General features: G+C 32.8%; 1 protein-coding gene across 1 annotated transcript; it reads right to left on the reverse strand.

The window, feature by feature from the left end:
- Positions 1–1759: 1759 nt before the first annotated feature.
- LOC7480038 (ent-copalyl diphosphate synthase 1) lies at positions 1760–10118 on the reverse strand. Its single transcript, XM_002302074.3, has 15 exons — positions 9919–10118; positions 9052–9138; positions 8839–8933; positions 8419–8722; positions 8112–8295; positions 7724–7938; positions 7513–7633; positions 7312–7424; positions 6989–7215; positions 6344–6459; positions 4299–4397; positions 3965–4207; positions 3026–3149; positions 2686–2883; positions 1760–2094 (listed from the first exon to the last, which is right to left on the reverse strand). Exons 1-15 carry the CDS (start codon positions 10040–10042, stop codon positions 1852–1854), a joined length of 2493 nt encoding a protein of 830 aa, XP_002302110.3. The 5' UTR covers positions 10043–10118; the 3' UTR covers positions 1760–1851.
- Positions 10119–16771: the final 6653 nt, after the last annotated feature.

The raw sequence follows: 16771 nt of genomic DNA on the forward strand, positions 1-16771 counted from the left end.
AATGATTAATCATGATTTTTTTTAATATAATTAATTCTCCTACCGAAATTATTGATAAATCATCATAATTCTCAAATAATTGTTACTACCATCATTTATTTTTATTTTCGGTGATAACACCATCATCATCATTCTTAATTCTGTCACATATCAATCACAAAGAAAAACAATTCACAAATTAAATTTAAACCGAAATTGTGACAACTTGATTTGTGACTGTAACATTTGATCATACGTTGAAAAAAAAAACCCACATCGAACTGCACGCGGTCACAAATTCGATCACAAATAAAAAACTTTCTTCTGTCACTATGCATTTTGACCGAAAAAGAGAATCAACTTCTCAAGTCACATTGTCTGCCATTCTGTCACTATACATTTTGGAAGAAACTTCTGCAGCAACAACCTCATCAAAAAAGTGGAGAACGCAATTATCTTCATAACAAATTAATGCGGTCAATTTACCATACACACCCACTTGCTAAGTTAGGGCAAACCCATGATCTCTCTCTCTCTCTCAATGCTAATCCCTTGATTCAGGGTTGGAAATTTGCAAGTAATCATACCTAGATATTATGCGGGCTTCGTAAAACTATCTCATGTCAGAAATATTTGAATAAAGTATATAGAAATTGATATAAAATATAAATTATATTTTAAAAATTTATCTAATAATTTAAGTTTTTAAGTTGAGATGATTCTTTAACATGATATCAAAACTTTGTTAATTAAATAATTATGGATTTAAATCTCACCATCCCATTTTATTTAATAAAAATTAAACATGTTAGAGAATAATATAAATCATACCTTGAATCTTATTTAATAACTTAATTTTTTTATAATATTAAGATAGTTATTCAAAACTTATTAGAGATAGAGGTTGAGATTTCCTGTCTTGTTTCTCGTCAATGAGACACCAAATATCCTGATAAGGGATTTTAGGAATCTCCACTTTTGTTTCAAGCACAGCTCACTGTGTTTTTTCACTGAATACATTCAAGTAACCAATCTGCCTTGCAACAAGTTTTCAAAAGAGGGCCACGTTCTTTATGTATCAGTTCAATTCATGTGGCTTACCATATATTTATGTCCACTATCTAATTTATTCGTATAAATATGTAGTTGGTTAATTTTGGACAAGTGGGCAAGTGTCTTATGTCCTATATATGATTTTGGATGAGACATAGCTATCACTAGTTTTTTACATGTCTGTAGACTTTCTGTCTGGGTTGGATTTGATAGGGTGAGCCCTAAGAGAGAGTTTACAAATATCTATCACAAAGCACACTTTGGATATCCATATAATCAGGGAAGACTGTTGAAGAGATTAATCCCTAAACAGAATTTGAGATGATTTCTAAAATACGTACCCATATAAGATTTCTAAAAATTTGAGATTAATTCCTAAAAAAGTTGGCTTTCCGCTGGCTATCATTGCTGTATTGTGGTGGAGGGCTATTTCAAAAGTTTTTGAGAATTTGGGGATTGATATTGTTCAAGAAATCTTGAGTAATAGGACCAAAGTCGTACATTTTTAATCCATGGAAGCATGCCAATTTATCAAAAAACTAATCGAGTCCCATATCGTTCATTTTGATCCAGATCGGCAGATAGACCACCTGGATGTCTGAACCATTCAATCAATCTGCTGGTCACTTCTGATGCTCAGCATGTAGCCCGAGATTAAAAAAAAAAACATGTTTACTAACACCAAAGAAAAAATCTTGGATTACGTGTAGCATACCATATACCTATCTTTACTGTGAAATTGAATGATTTTATTCATTTGTGGTTTTCGTTTACAAGAAAGCACTGATGAAATGGCTATAATACAAATACACATAAAGATTAAGCCACTGTCTCAAAAAGCACTTTAGCTATATGGTAGTTGATAGTCCCAGGATCACAGAATGCGGTGTAGTAAAAACTCTTGGCTACTTGAAGGAATGTTTGCTTGATTTTAGGATCTATTCCATCCGAGGTCTTTTGGATCACTAACTGCATAAGTTCTTGCATGTCAGATTCTATTTGTGGGGTTGTGATTCTGTCAGTGCTCCCGGTAATAGTGCTGTAGCTTCCGTTGTCATGCACCTAAAAAATCGTAGAAGAAAAACAATTGCTGGATGATTATTTTAAGAAGAAATATAAAATTCATCAAACAAGAAAGAGGATGGTATATATAATTGTATAAAAAAATTGTGAAGCTTATTTGCGTCCAGTTGATATTTTCGGAGATGCAGACCGCACCCCCACAGCACTCTTTTTGTGAGAAACCGCACCCAAGTTATATCGGTTTAAGCATTCTAACTGCTCTTTGATAACCTTGTCAGAATCCGTTGAGAGAAGATTTTGTCATCTCATGTAGGAAGAGATCATTCAGTTAATATCACTTCAGCAGTCGATCCCCATTTCTCTTCTTTAACTGTATATTGTAAACTATCCTTGTACGGTGTACATGGCAGTAGCAAGGTTTGCAAGGGACGATTGAATGACCAATACGAGTCCCTAAGTGACATTGTGCTTCTTAAATGGACCAAAACAGAATCCCTTAAGGAAAACGACACTGGCATAACATAATGCATAAAGATTTATTTAAGATGCCAAAGAGAAGTATGTATGCAGCCAAATTAAAATGCTTTTAAGAAATTAGTAAGGGTGCTCTAGCTAGTCTCTTTCACTAACCTTGTTCTTCTGGTAATGACCAAGTTGATAGCATATTCTGTTTGTCAGGTCGGCGAGCTGTTCATATTGAGGATGATAGACCAAGAGCTCCTCAGAGACCTTATAGCCAGCAGTAAGGTGTATTGTTTGCACCAGTAGTTCTGCTTCCCCTCGGCGTCTATCTCCTTCCAATTCCCAGCTTATGAGCCACCTTTCCCACTTCATATATTTGTTAGGGAAAAGAAAACACACTTGAATTAGAACATTGGAACTTGTACTAGTCTATATTTAGGCATACTGGAATAGAGTAACATATTTTTAATGTTCATTTTGCTCATATTATATTCAGTTAGCAACTCACAGCATGACGTAAACTGTGGCTAATGTCTCGACCATGAACCTCCAATGCGCCAAAAGAGAGCTGATTTAGGGTTCCGAGCAGCATCTTAACGAGTTCCTTCCTTGTCTTCTTTGTACCCGACCTCCTGGGACACACAAGAATCACACATAAATAATCAATTTCCTTTCCTTGAACCTTAAGCAAATTGTTATTATTTTATCAAAAGAAAGGCACATTGACATTATATTCAAAACTAGCAAGTGCTCATGTGTTTGCTAGCCGGTTTAGAGACAAGCAGGAGAAGGGAAAAAAATACCTCCTATATATCACGTAACCTAATTAAGGTTTAACAGCAATCAATTTGCCTGTACACCTAACAGTCATAAACTGATTAATGCAGGTTGCATACAAAGATGGTGCTAGATTATACATAATAGATCTCCATCAAAATCAAGATAATTTTGTGTAAATAAAAATAACCATGCATAATATAGTTTAATAATTTAGTAAATACATAAGAAAATGAGAATAAAATTGATATTATTTAATCTGTTTGAAGAAAGGTATATGGTACAGTAAGTTGATGAGACAGACAAGAGTAGATGGCCTCTTGTTTTTCTCGTCAATGTTGTGACAAAAGTTCAAGCACTTTGAAGTTCTCCTCGGTGCTATTATTATATGTAATTTGTTTTCTTCATCTTTGTTGGCTTTCTAAAAGTCTCACTAGTTTCTCTAGATATAGTGTGTTTTGCTTCGATATTTTAGATGTGCTTTCCAATGAATACGACAAAGTATAATTCGATGGTTGCTCGACCGAAGAAACGCACACGAGGTTAACTTGCTAAATCGATCGGCTGCCAATCTTTGTCTGCTGATAATGCAATGTAATTAAGCTTAACTGATGATAATTAAGCTTAAGACAGTGAAAAATGTTAATTATTTATGGATCAGTAAATTTACCTTCCATTAATGCTAATACCGGTGCTGAATTCATGTACAAAAGTTCTCCTCTGAGCACCAGAATTGTCATCGTCCTCGTGGAAATAAGAGTGGATCATCTCGAGCAAGATCGTAGTCTTAGCCCATGCAAGTCGCTCATTGGACCTTTCCGGCTCAAATACACTGGCTGCTGCCAAAAAATAAGAGTAGAGAAGGGTTTTTCTGCTTATCCCAAAATCTCTTAGATTGCATTCTTCATACCACCTGCAAATCAATATTTTATAGAATATATGCTAATCAACTCTTTAAGGGGTTGCATTATAATTGAAGATTTGGTGCAGTCTTGGACACTTACTTTTGAAAATTGGCCCATTCAATGCGATGTAATGCTTGGCAGTTGTTGTAGTCTAATCTTGCCAGCTGGAGATACTCATTGTTGTTTACATATGGCATTCTGCGTTAAAAAGAGGCTAATAATTGGAGTATGGCAATTATCTTGTAACAACAATTATATATTCTAATTTTATAGTTAAAACGAAGAGCATGCCATACCCAAGTAACCACGCCAGCAACTTTTTATTGACGGATTTTATAATGCGTTTTCGAATATTTCAAATTAAGCTATGTATTATCTTTATACTTTTTGATTTTTTTTTCAAATAGTTGCAAAATCAACTTTTCAAAAGGGGCTATGATTTTACATTTTGCAAAACATTTTAACTAATTGTGTCAAATTATAACTGAGTTTTATTAGTCAATTAAACTGTGATTATGTCCATTTATTATTGAAAACATCTTATCCATATAAAAAGAAATATTTATATATTTTTTTTCAAAATCACCAAAGAAAGACTAATATAGTCGGACCTGCGATAACACGTGATTCTGAGTAGTCATATGTGAATCTACCCCAACTAGATGAAGATTTACACTAGACAGATTACATGGATGACTTAGGACCAGTGAGACAGGTCTAGATCCAATAAGATGTTTGGTTTATAGGTAAATATGTCAATGACTACACTGATGAATTTTACCAACTAATTCCAAAGAATGATTTGGAAGAAATAGATGAGTAACTGGTGGCACAATACTTTAATGGCTTGCGACAATCAATTCAGGATGTTTTGTGTCTTCAATCTTTGTAAATAGTGTCAGAGGTATATCAGAGGGCTTTAATAGTAAAGAAGCAGTAGGAACTAGTTAAATCTTGTTCCTTGCATCGGACGATTGAGCATCCAAGTTACTAATATGGCATATTACTTGCATGACATTTATGAGTAGATCAAGTAGACAATCAGTGACACTAATGTCAAGTATAAGGCCTTGACTGATACTTGTCATAGAAAAATGGTGTTTGAGGTTGGAGATTTGGTATGGGTAGTCCTTACATGTGACAGGTTTCTAGTGGGTGAGTGTAACAAGTTGAAGGAAACAAAGATAGGTCCTTGTGAGGTATTGCAGAAGATAAATGATAATACTTATAGGATTCGTCTTTCCCGTCACCTGAAGAATTATGATGTCTTCAATGTCTAATACTTGACTTCTTATTTGGAGGAGGAATAAATAATGAATGATTATGGGCAGTCATGTACGTGTGGGTTTGTCCCAACTAGATGAAGATCGGCACCAGACAGATTATGTGGATGACCTAAGACTAGTGGGATAAATCTAGATCCAAGAGGAGGTTTGGTCATGCTGGACCAAAATAATTGGTCAAAAAGCTATAATTTTTTATCTAATTGTTGGATCGTGCTTAAATTTTTACAGGAGAATATAAAGGTTGTTTTTCCTATAGTATCCAATGCGTCGCTACGGGGATCATATGATCTTTCGATATCACAAATCTCACTCTAAGGCTTTTATTTTACCAGTTTTTTGTGATTTGCTTTGTTATTTTCAAATTTTATACTTTTTTCCTTTGTAATGTTGGATTTTTTTTAGTTAAGATAAGGTTTCTGGTGTATTTAAAGTTTTGTAAATCTCCTAAGGAAATAAAATTGATTATCATTACTTTCAGAAAAATAAAATTTGTGAATTTAGAGCTTACATCTAGAGCCTTTTTCTCTTATACAATTATTATGTGTTGTTAATTTAATTGAATTTTTTTTTAACTTATTTGCTACTATCAAGAGAGGAAGAACTACTTATGAATTAACTTTGGAAGATTCAACACGGTCACGTTGATTGCTTGTGGCTACTACTATGTATACGTTCTCTTGTCTTCGATCCAAAACGTATATTATTGTAAAAAAAAGAAAAAAAAGAAAAAAAAAGGCATATACTACACTACTTATAAATAAAGCAGACACTGTGAGTGTCACAGTGTCTGAGTGCTAGCCAGTAATTAAGAAAAGAGATTAAAAAATAGGAACATAATCAACAACTTGTGTGTGTAACCTGTAAAGGGTCTTCCCAATCCATACGTCATCTTCACCACCATACTGTTCTATGTAGAATCTCGACTCCACGCGAGGCAAGCTCGCATGCCATGGAATTTCCAATGCAAATCCCACCTATATATTATAAATAAATTTAAGACCCGTAAAATTAATTGCAGTATAGAACGAAAGGGAAAGTTGAAATTGCCACGCGAGCAGCATAGTTGTTAAATCCACCCTTATCCTCAGACATGGGTCGTGAGTTTGCTAAAAGTAAACTTGGATATTGATGGACTCGGATTTGTTTCAAAACTATATTATATAATTTTTTTATGAAAATAAACAAATTTTTTTAGATAAAAGTTTTTTCTTTTAAATAAACTAATATTATTTTATATATATAATTTTAAAAAAATAAAATTAACTCATTCAAATTTAATTGGATTTAAATTGAGTAACTTGATTTTTTTTAGTCAACTTTTAAAATAATTTTTTAAAAAGAAACCCAAGAAAGCCAGTACACCATGGGTTTAATAACCATGGTGAGCAAGGTGCTCTTAAGCAAAAAATAAATTAGTACTCTATACAATTTCCACTTGCTTGTGCTGCAAGATTGATAAAATTGGCTCAAAGAGTACAGCAAATATCAAGTTTTAGACGATACCTCGCCAGGTAAGTCCTTCGTTATAAGCCATTTATCTAGAAGCTCATTAGCAGCTTGTTTTTCTCTTAGGAATTTGAATGAAAATTCCTTGGCCTTCTCAAGGATCTTCTCTCCCGGAAACAGCAGCTGAGAAGCTCTATACAGGTTGAACATTCCTGTTACTGCCGCTGTTGACTGCCCCGCAAAGCAGAAAAATTCACCCCCTTTCTCAAAATGCTTGAACACGTCTATCAAATATAAAAGAAAACGCCAGGATTATATATAACAGTAATTGGAAAAGTTTCTTTACTGTTTTAATTTTTTTTTGTCGTAAATAGATTTACCAGCAGAAACATGGTGCCCATTTAATCTTAGTACCCTGAATCCCATGGCTGTGTCATCAATATCATGGACCTCAGAGTTTCTTGCCCAGCAAATGCCATCTTCAGTCCAATATCTGAAGTAAATTTAAATACCATTTTAGAAAAGTAAATGGTTTTCTTACACATTTCGTGCATTTCTCTATGTAGAAAAAAGAAATATACCTATGAATATAATTGACACATTCGTCGATCTGGGACTCGAAATATCTTGATATTCCCAAGCGCTGCAAACGATCCACGGCCCATATGTGCTCAAATAAGTCAACCGGGTAGACATTGGGAACTAAAAAATGGTTAAACAGATAGAATTAAGCATGTGATCCTCAAAGTAAATGATTTCTAGTCAAGAACGGGAATAATTAAAGCACTTTACCTCCACCTTCGAATCTTTGGACCGCCTTATTTAAATATTCCATGCAGTTTTTATCTTTAGTTTGACTGAGTGCGAAGGCAGTGGAGGATGGGGAGAACAAGAATGACCCATCTTGGCTCTGTAATTTTAGAAGCCTTTTCCATTCCAGGCCTGGCATTCCTTCTAAGCTATGGAGTAGTGTTGTGGGCACATTGTGCATTATGTCCTTGGGTATCCTATCCACACACACACACACACAATAATTGCATTACATACATGTAATGATAACCAGGTTCCTGTGTACTTTGCAAAATAGTAAAAAGATGTGACCGCTTTAGTTCAATTATCATATAATATACAGGAAAGCTAGGAAACACAATTATGACTGAAGTTTGTGTGATGAAACAACCTTGTCAGCTTTAAATTTCTACTGGCATAAATCTCTTGCAGGACAGGAGAATCATAAGGAACTTCGATGTCTAATTTTTTAGCTATCTCGAGAAGTGAAGGGAAAGCAACTTCAAATCCAATAGGCATGTGCTCAGCGTTTTCATCTTCAAGCTTGCATAAGTTGTCTCTAAAAAATAACATACCTGATATAATGATGAAGCGGGTGCCATGTTAGCTTATCATGAATACCCTCAGGTGGAGAAAATCGATCCTGCATGCTACCCTGGAACATATATAGCAATTAATTTCTGGACGGTGCTACTAACCTTTTTCACATTTTTCTTGATGTAAATTCCATGATTTCAATGCGACAACACATGCTAGCGTATTAATCAACCTATCGTGCGCCAAAAATATTTCAGCATCACCCCATGAACCATCTGGAAGCTGATTGTTTGCAATCCACTGAAGGCTAGATGGGAATTGAGGAAGACCACTCCCGTTAATGTCTTCCACAAGAGCAACCCATGCGGTGTCATAAGCTGAGATGCTTATCTCTCCATCCTCCATCATTTCCAGCATTGCTTTAATAGTTTTGACATGCTCGTCTATTTCCTTAGCCACAGAAACCTTTTTTTTCAACAATAAAAACAAATGAAATGAATCTCATATTGAGTTTTTATTTTTTTAGTGCATAAAATAGTATTATTATAACAAAAAAAAAAAAGCTACTACTTTCATATCACCTTAGCAGCATCTTCTTCTGTGTCATCCTCCACAACATCGTGAGGCCAGTTTATCAATGGCAGACCATTTTGTTGATGAAACAAGTCTGCATATCCTGTACAGCAATTATATATCTCCAATAACTTAAATGATTTAACATTTGAATGGCACTAACTTTTGGAATAATCTTATTAATTCTATTAAATAATAATTTATTAGAGATGGTAGCGTACCTTGAGTGCGAGGTTTGGAAATAGCACTGCATCTTGAGTGAGCATGAAAGTTATCTTGCTTGCCTCTAGCCCCATACAGCCAAACACCTATTGAAAAGGACGCCATAGTGGTTACCTCAAATAACTACCTCCCTTAGTCGTAATAATTAGTAGTTTGTAACTGATTTGTATATTAAATATTATTATCGATGTACTAGATTTTAGTGGAATTCTTTAGGAAAAGAAAATACTATAGCACTTTTGGGTAGGAATATACGATGTTGCCACTAAGTATAAGTAATTCAGATAGATTCTTTATATATATATATATATATATATATATATATATATATATATATATATATAGACACACACTCTGCTTATGAAAGCAAGAAAACAAAAAATATATATATAGAAATTAGTACGAATGGATGCAGGAAAAGAAAGGTATTTAAAAGGGTAACCAGTACTGATATATGACACAGTTTTTACAGCTAGCCCGGGGCAATTAATATTTGCATTTTGGCGTTTCTAAACCCAAAAACCATCCAAGATGATCAGAAAGAAAAGAAGTGTATATATTGATGGTGTGGTTCTCACGATTAAATCAAAGAAAAGCATGAAATTTGATCAATCCCACAAAAAAGTAAGACAATCTTGAAATGGTAAAGGTAATGCTAATGATCGCTTTCCTTGATTAACAGCAAGATTCTAGACAAACTTCACGAGGGATCATCATTAACCCCACAAAATTAAACGCATGGAGTTTAAGCAGAAAAAAGAAATAACAAAACACCAAAAGTACAAAGTTGGCGTGTGGTTTCGTTGAGACTCAGAAGGAATAACAAGAGGTGACCGTTTAGGAAATTAATTAGGCAAACCACTCACCTGAAGGGAAAGATAGAGGAGGAAGGGGATGGATAATATTGTTAGAGGAGGAAAAGGAAGATCTTGGTGTGCTTGGTACTACCGTAGAGAAGAGATGGTTAGAGGAGTAATATTGAGAGGACATGATGTTTATTTTTTGTTTTGCTGCGAGGAGCAAGGTAGCCCAAAACCACGCCCAAGTATTTAAATGTGGAGATCGAGTGGGGAAGGAAGATGACAGAATCGATTTCCCAAGAGATTCCCGCTTAGAGGTGCATGGGATCGTTTCCAAAATACAAAACTATAGAATTGAGGGCACTCCCGTCCTTTTCCTCTCTCTATCTCCCTCTCCCTCTCTCTCTCTCTCTCTCTCTCTCTCTGTTATCACTTGCTAGTTGCTACTATTTGCTTTGTTTTTTCTCCTACGTCTTTCTCGTATGTGGTGGAGGTGGTAGGAAGAAATGTTTACATACATATGAAATAAGAGATCGTGGCGGTGTTACTGATCATATCTCTATGGCCCTCTTATGGGGTTCACACCGATGACTAAGCTTTTATATACCCATCAAGAAAATAATAATAATAATGGATTCTCTCTGTATTCTTAATTTTGATAGGATTTTTTATGCTGTGTTTTTCCTCCCAAAACTATACAGTGTAGATAAACATTCAACATGTTTAGGAGATCCTAATATTGCCATCAAATTCACATAATCTGAATAAAAAAGGAAACACATTCACAAGATATCCAAATCACTCAATTGTATATATATTCCCTTATTAGGAATAGCCTTTTCCTTTTATTTTCCTATTTTAGCCCCCAACTAATTAAAGGGTAGCATGATCATATATAGCACCAAGTCCTTCGGCTTTTCTTGGTTAATATAACGTAAATTCCAATGCCATTTGTTAAGGATGGGGTACAATGAAAAATAAAGAATCAAAGTAAAAAAACATGGCGAAACCGGATGGCACTTTCAAAATTATTGCAATAAGTTTACTTTATTCTTCAACTACATTTTTAGTCCATTTAATTTTTTAAAATTCACTTTTAATACAAGACTTTTTTTTTTCACTCTCCAGTCCCTGAATTTGAAAGAGGATAGAGAGAGACTTGTTGGATTTTGACTGAAGAGGGAGAAAGTCATTTTTAACACTAAATTCCATGAAATACATTTTCAGCTCGTATCTTGACATGTCATTTGCCTTTTAAAAAAACAAAAAGAATATAGTTGACCCAAGCATGTCGGGCCACTCGAGCCTGCATACTTGGGCTTTTTTTTATTTAATTTTTTTTATTTCAATTTTATTCCTTAAAGTTGGGCTTTTATTGACTTTTTTTATTAACTTTTTTTTTTAATTTTATCCTTCAATAGTTGGGCTAAATTAGCTATTGTAACAAAAATTCTAGCATCAATTAGCGAACATACTAATTATGTATTGACCCGCGCTCCGCAGCGGGTCAATATAATTTAAAAAAAATACAAAAACAATATTAAGAGTATAAAGAATGTTTTAAGCTCTTTGGGTCTGACAACCAATGCAGACCCAACCAACTTGGGTCTGGCGACAATGCAAGACTCAAGAGAGTCCCAAGTAACTTGGGTTTGCGCTTCTGTTAGACTCATGTAACTTGAATCCGGAGCCCCTGCGCACCCAACCAGACCCAAGTTACTTAGATTTGGCGCCCCTGCCAGACAATAAGAATAATATTACTAATAATAATAATAATTTTTAATTTTACCCTTCAAATAAAATCTTAGGTTTTTTTCAATAATAATAATATTTTTTTTCAAATTTATTAATAATAATTTATAATCTATGTCTGACTCAAGTTCTTATAGTTTTTAATTTTACCCTTCAAATCAAATCTATTTTTTTTCTTCAATAGTAATACTATTTTTTTTCAAATTTAATAATAATAATAATAATAATAATAAGAATTAGAATTAGAATAATACTAATAATCATAATAACAATAATAACAATAATTTTTAATATTAATAGTTTTTAATTTTACCCTTCAAATCTATGGGTTTTTTTCAATAGTAATAATATTTTTTTCAGATTTATTAATAAGTATATTGATAATATTATTAATAATGACAGTAATAATATTTATAATATTAAACATGTCTGACTCAAATTCTTATAGTTTTTAATTTTACCATTCAAATCAAATCTATGGTTTTTCTTCAATAGTAATAATATTTTCTTTTGAATTTAATAATAAAAATAATAATAAGATCCAGGTATGAGATCCACTACCAGCCCAAGTAACTTGGGTTGGCGTCCCTGCCAGACCCAGGTTACTTGGGCCTAACACCCCTGCCAGACCCATTTCTTCAATATTAATAATATTTTTTAAAAATTTATTAATGATAATAATAATAATAATAATTTTACCATTCAAATCAAATCTATGGTTTTTTTTTCAAATTTATTAATAATTTTATTAATAATATTAATAATAATGACAATAATAATATTAAACATGTGTAACACAAGTTATTTTAAGTTATCAAACTTAAAAGATATGGTAATGCATGAACAAAGCCGATATCAATACCTAAAGTTATCAAACTCTCATATGTTAAAAAAGAGGTTGTGGAAATAAAGGAAAAGGGAAGAAATAATTTTCAGTAGTAGCATAAGCAAGAGATTAAGTGTTTTAAGTGTCAAGGACTTGGGTATTATGCATCAGAGTGTTCAAATAAAAAGGATTATATATGATATTGAGAGATGACGGAGAAGTAGAGTCAGCTAGTGATGAATCTGAATGTGAAAGCATGTCAGCATTTGAAGATGTTGGTGATGTTGAATATATTGTTAATAGTGAATCCTTAGTCATTCTCTCAATCTCAAGTTGAAACATGATCTCCTCTTTAGAGGTAGCAACATGTCTCTTTCTAGAGACAAATCAAAATCTTTTTGGGTCTATATTTTTCCATAAAGTAAAAAAAGAAAGAGGTTTTTGGTAGGAAATACCTAAGGTGATAGTTTTCTTCTCAAATTAGAACGGGTCTGGCTCAAAAACTTTTCATAAAGTAGTTTATCAGAAATTACAGAAAGTGAAAGCAAAAGAAAAGATAGAAGAAATAACAATTATGGTTATAGAGAAAATAAATTTTCACCCATACCATTAGATGAATTACCTTTCATGTCATATTATATCTCTAGAAATCCACATAATCACTGTATTAAATTCAAGTTGTCATTTTGTTTCCTAAGAGACACCTACTTCAATAAATACAAGACACATGACCATAAAGAATCTTAATAGTTCTACAAAGACAAATCTCATGATGAAGGTAAAAAGTATTTTATTAATGGGAAAGCCAATTCTCAAGAAAAAAGACTTTTTTTAAGACTAGTAACCTTTTAAAATCTTAGTGTAATAAATACAGAAAGACTTGGAGAGATACTGATGGAACAACGTATTTTATACATGTTTTTTTCTTTCTAAAATCCATGTTCGAAACAAGGAACAAAAGGTTGGGTGATGACTTAGTATCCCTGGACTTAGCCAAGTACTGAGCTCGTGTATATATAGGTCTAGCGAGTTACTAAATCCAACACCTATAGGCTCAGCTAAGCACTTAGCTCAACTATATATAGGTTTAGCAAGTTGTCATGCCTAACATCCATGAGTTTAGCCAGACACTAAGCCCAAGCATGTATAGGTCTCGCGAGTTGTCATGTCTGCCATCTTTAGGCTCAGCGAGGCACTGAGCTCACACATATATGAGTCTAGAGAGCTACCAGACCCAGAATCCCTAAGGTCAGCCAGACATTGAGTCTAAGTAATATATGGATCTGGAAAGATGTCAGGCCCTGTATCAATGGGTTCAGTCAACCAATAAACCCAGACATATCTGAGTCCGACGAGCTACCACACCTGTCATCCGTAGGCTCAGCCACACACTAAGCCCAAATAAATATGGGTTTGGTGAGCTATCAGATCTAGTATCATTGAGCTCAATCAAGCATTGAACCCAAGCATATATGGGTCTGACGAGCTGTCACACTCATCACCATCAGGCTCAACCAAGCGTTAAACCCCAATACAAGAGGCTCTGACAATCTTACAAGGATCCATATTGGACCACGAGACTTTGATAAGTTATAGATATTTTTTCTTTGATGAGTCAGAGATATTTTCCCTCTTTGACACATAAGAGATGTTTTAATGCATAAAAAAAAGAACTTTTGGGTCCTCCCTTTCACCGAAAAGTGCGAAGGATGGGTTATAAAAACCTAATGGATCTTGAAAAATACAGGTTCTCAATCTATATTATCTACATTATATTTATTTTTAAAGTCTCTCTAAAAAAATATCATTGTCTTTTCTCTAAAACAATATACTTACTTAAGCATCAGAGAGTCTCTAAATTCATGAAAAGGGAACTTTTACAAATATTAAGCACTAGCCACAGACCATCTTGACTAAAAAGAATGAATCAAATTGTCAGGGCTAAGAAATTAATCAATTATCCAAGACATAAGTTTTTCCCCAAGAAATTCATATTTTTAGGGCCTCATCAATACATACATACATACATATATATGAAAGGAAACAAAAAAACATTCAACTAAAATTTGTTATAAAAAAAAAGTTAGAGGTGATCATATTTCTCATGTGTCTTGGGAACCTTTCCATTACACCCACCAATCCACTCATATCCGTCAATTTTAAGAAAAAATGAATAAAAAAAGGTCATTAGAAAATTTAAATTAATTTATAAAAAAATACCTTACATTAAGTAAGTGATAAGGTTCGGTAAGGGTTATTCATTTGAACCATTTTAAAATATAGCTTAGAAAAAAAGGATGTTTTCTCAAATATTCACTTGTCTCTAAAACTTTTGAAAAAAATAATTTTATTTGTGTATTTTATTTTTCTTATAAATTAGTTCTTATTAACAACTTTTTTTCCTCGTACTCTACAGTAGATACACTTTAGTCTTCAAATTAAAATTGAACAAATTTAATCAAATAGAAAATGGATTGATAGATAGGATAAAATCTAATAATGACTTCAGAAGATATTAATATTTATTTAAAAAATAAATAGATCATAATTAATCATTGATAAAATATTTCTCATACTTGTTCTGACCCAACCTATGCATGTTCAATTATTATAGTATAAACTAAAAGAGAAGGTGTTTTTACTGTGCAAGATCTTACAAAACAGTATTCATTTCAATAATATTTTTTTTTTGCCTTTCGTTTTTTTTCTAAATCTATTTTTTTTCTAATTTATTACTTCAATATTTAGTTTATTGGAGATTGAGTTTTATAATTTATTATGACTTGCTTTATACGTGGTTAGCTCGGTCTTATAACTTGTGTCACGAGTTTGGCGGGTTAACTCGAGTTTTTTTTGTCATTTTCTAATTGATATTTTTTTTTCAATTTCATCCTTCAACATTGAGTTAATTGAGAATTAGGTTTCATGATTTATTTCAGTTTGATTTCTATGAGGTTATCTTAGTCTCATGACTCGAGTCGCGGGTTTGGCGGGTTAACTTGGTTGACTCGAATTTTTTTTATCTTTTTTTAATTGGTGTTTTTTTTTATTTCATCATTAAACATTGAGTTGATTATGAATTAAGATTCTTTATTTATTTTGGTTTGCTTTCTAAGAGGTTATCTCGGTTTTATATTCAGGTCACGTGTTTGGTGGGTTAACCCAAGTAGATTCAAGTCGTTTTATTGTGTCATGTTTTTAGATTGAAATGTTTTTTTCATTTTTAACCTTTAACAATAGGTTTATTGAAAATTAGGATTCAGAATTTGTTTTGATTTTTTTAAAATAGGATTATCATAGTCTCATGATCTTGGTCACAAGTTTAGTAGATTAATCTAGGTTGGCTTAGGTTTTTTTTTTGTTTATTTTCTATGAGGTTATCCCGATATTTTTTTTCTAAATCTATTTTTTTTTCTAATTTCATACTTCAATATTTAGTATATTAGAGATTAGGCTTCATAATTTATTGTGGTTTTCTCATGATTAGCTCGGTCTCATCATTCGTATCACGGGTTTGGCGAGTTGACTCAAGTTGTTTTCTATTTTTCTTTAATTGACTTTTGTTTTCAATTTCATCCTTCAACATGGGATTGATTGGTAATTAAGTTTCATAATTTATTTTAGTTTGCTTTCTATGAGATTAACTTGATCACATGGCTCGATTCGTGGGTTTGGCGAGTTAACCTAGTTGACTCAAGTTTATTTTATCTTTTTTATAATTGGAATTTCTTCTATTACATCCTTCAGCTTTGAGTTGATTATGAATTACACTTCATGATTTATTTTGTTTTGTTTACTATGAGGTTATCCTGGTCTTATGCTCGGGTTATGTGTGTTTGCTGGTTAACTCGGGTAGGCTCAAGTCATTTTATTGTATCTTATTTTTAGATTGCATTTTTTTTCATTTTCAATCTTTAACAATGAGTTTATTAAAAATTAGGTTTTATAATTTATATTGATTTGTTTTTAATAGGGTTATCACGATCTCATGACCTTGATCGCGAGTTTTCCAGATTAATTTATGTTGAAAATTGGATTTTTTTTACTTTCTATGAGGTTATCCTAGTCTCATGACCCGAGTCACGGGTTTGGCATGTTAACTTAGGTATTTTGTTATTTTGTTATTTAATTTTTTTCAATCTCATTCTTTAACATTGAGTTGATTGGGAATTGAGTTTCATAATTTGTTTTGATTTTTTTTATATGGGGTTATCATGGTCTCATGATCCAGGTCATGGATTTGGCGGGTTAACATGAGGGTTGGCCCGGATCAATCTGATATGTTGTTATTTCAATGTTATTTAATAAAAAAGATGCTGTCTTGAATTTTTATTAATCAAA

Source organism: Populus trichocarpa, chromosome 2, assembly GCF_000002775.5.
Source record: "Populus trichocarpa isolate Nisqually-1 chromosome 2, P.trichocarpa_v4.1, whole genome shotgun sequence".
Lineage (NCBI taxonomy): Eukaryota > Viridiplantae > Streptophyta > Magnoliopsida > Malpighiales > Salicaceae > Populus > Populus trichocarpa.

Bases quoted from the DNA above. Each gene is read 5' to 3' on its own strand.
- LOC7480038 (XM_002302074.3), bottom strand. From the start codon at position 10,042: ATGTCCTCTCAATATTACTCCTCTAACCATCTCTTCTCTACGGTAGTA. The intron at 8,296-8,418 runs GTTAGTAGCACC...TCATTATATCAG, and splicing joins TCAAGAAAAATGTGAAAAAG to GTATGTTATTTTTTAGAGAC. The intron at 2,095-2,685 runs GTTAGTGAAAGA...ACGATTTTTTAG, and splicing joins GTCATTACCAGAAGAACAAG to GTGCATGACAACGGAAGCTA.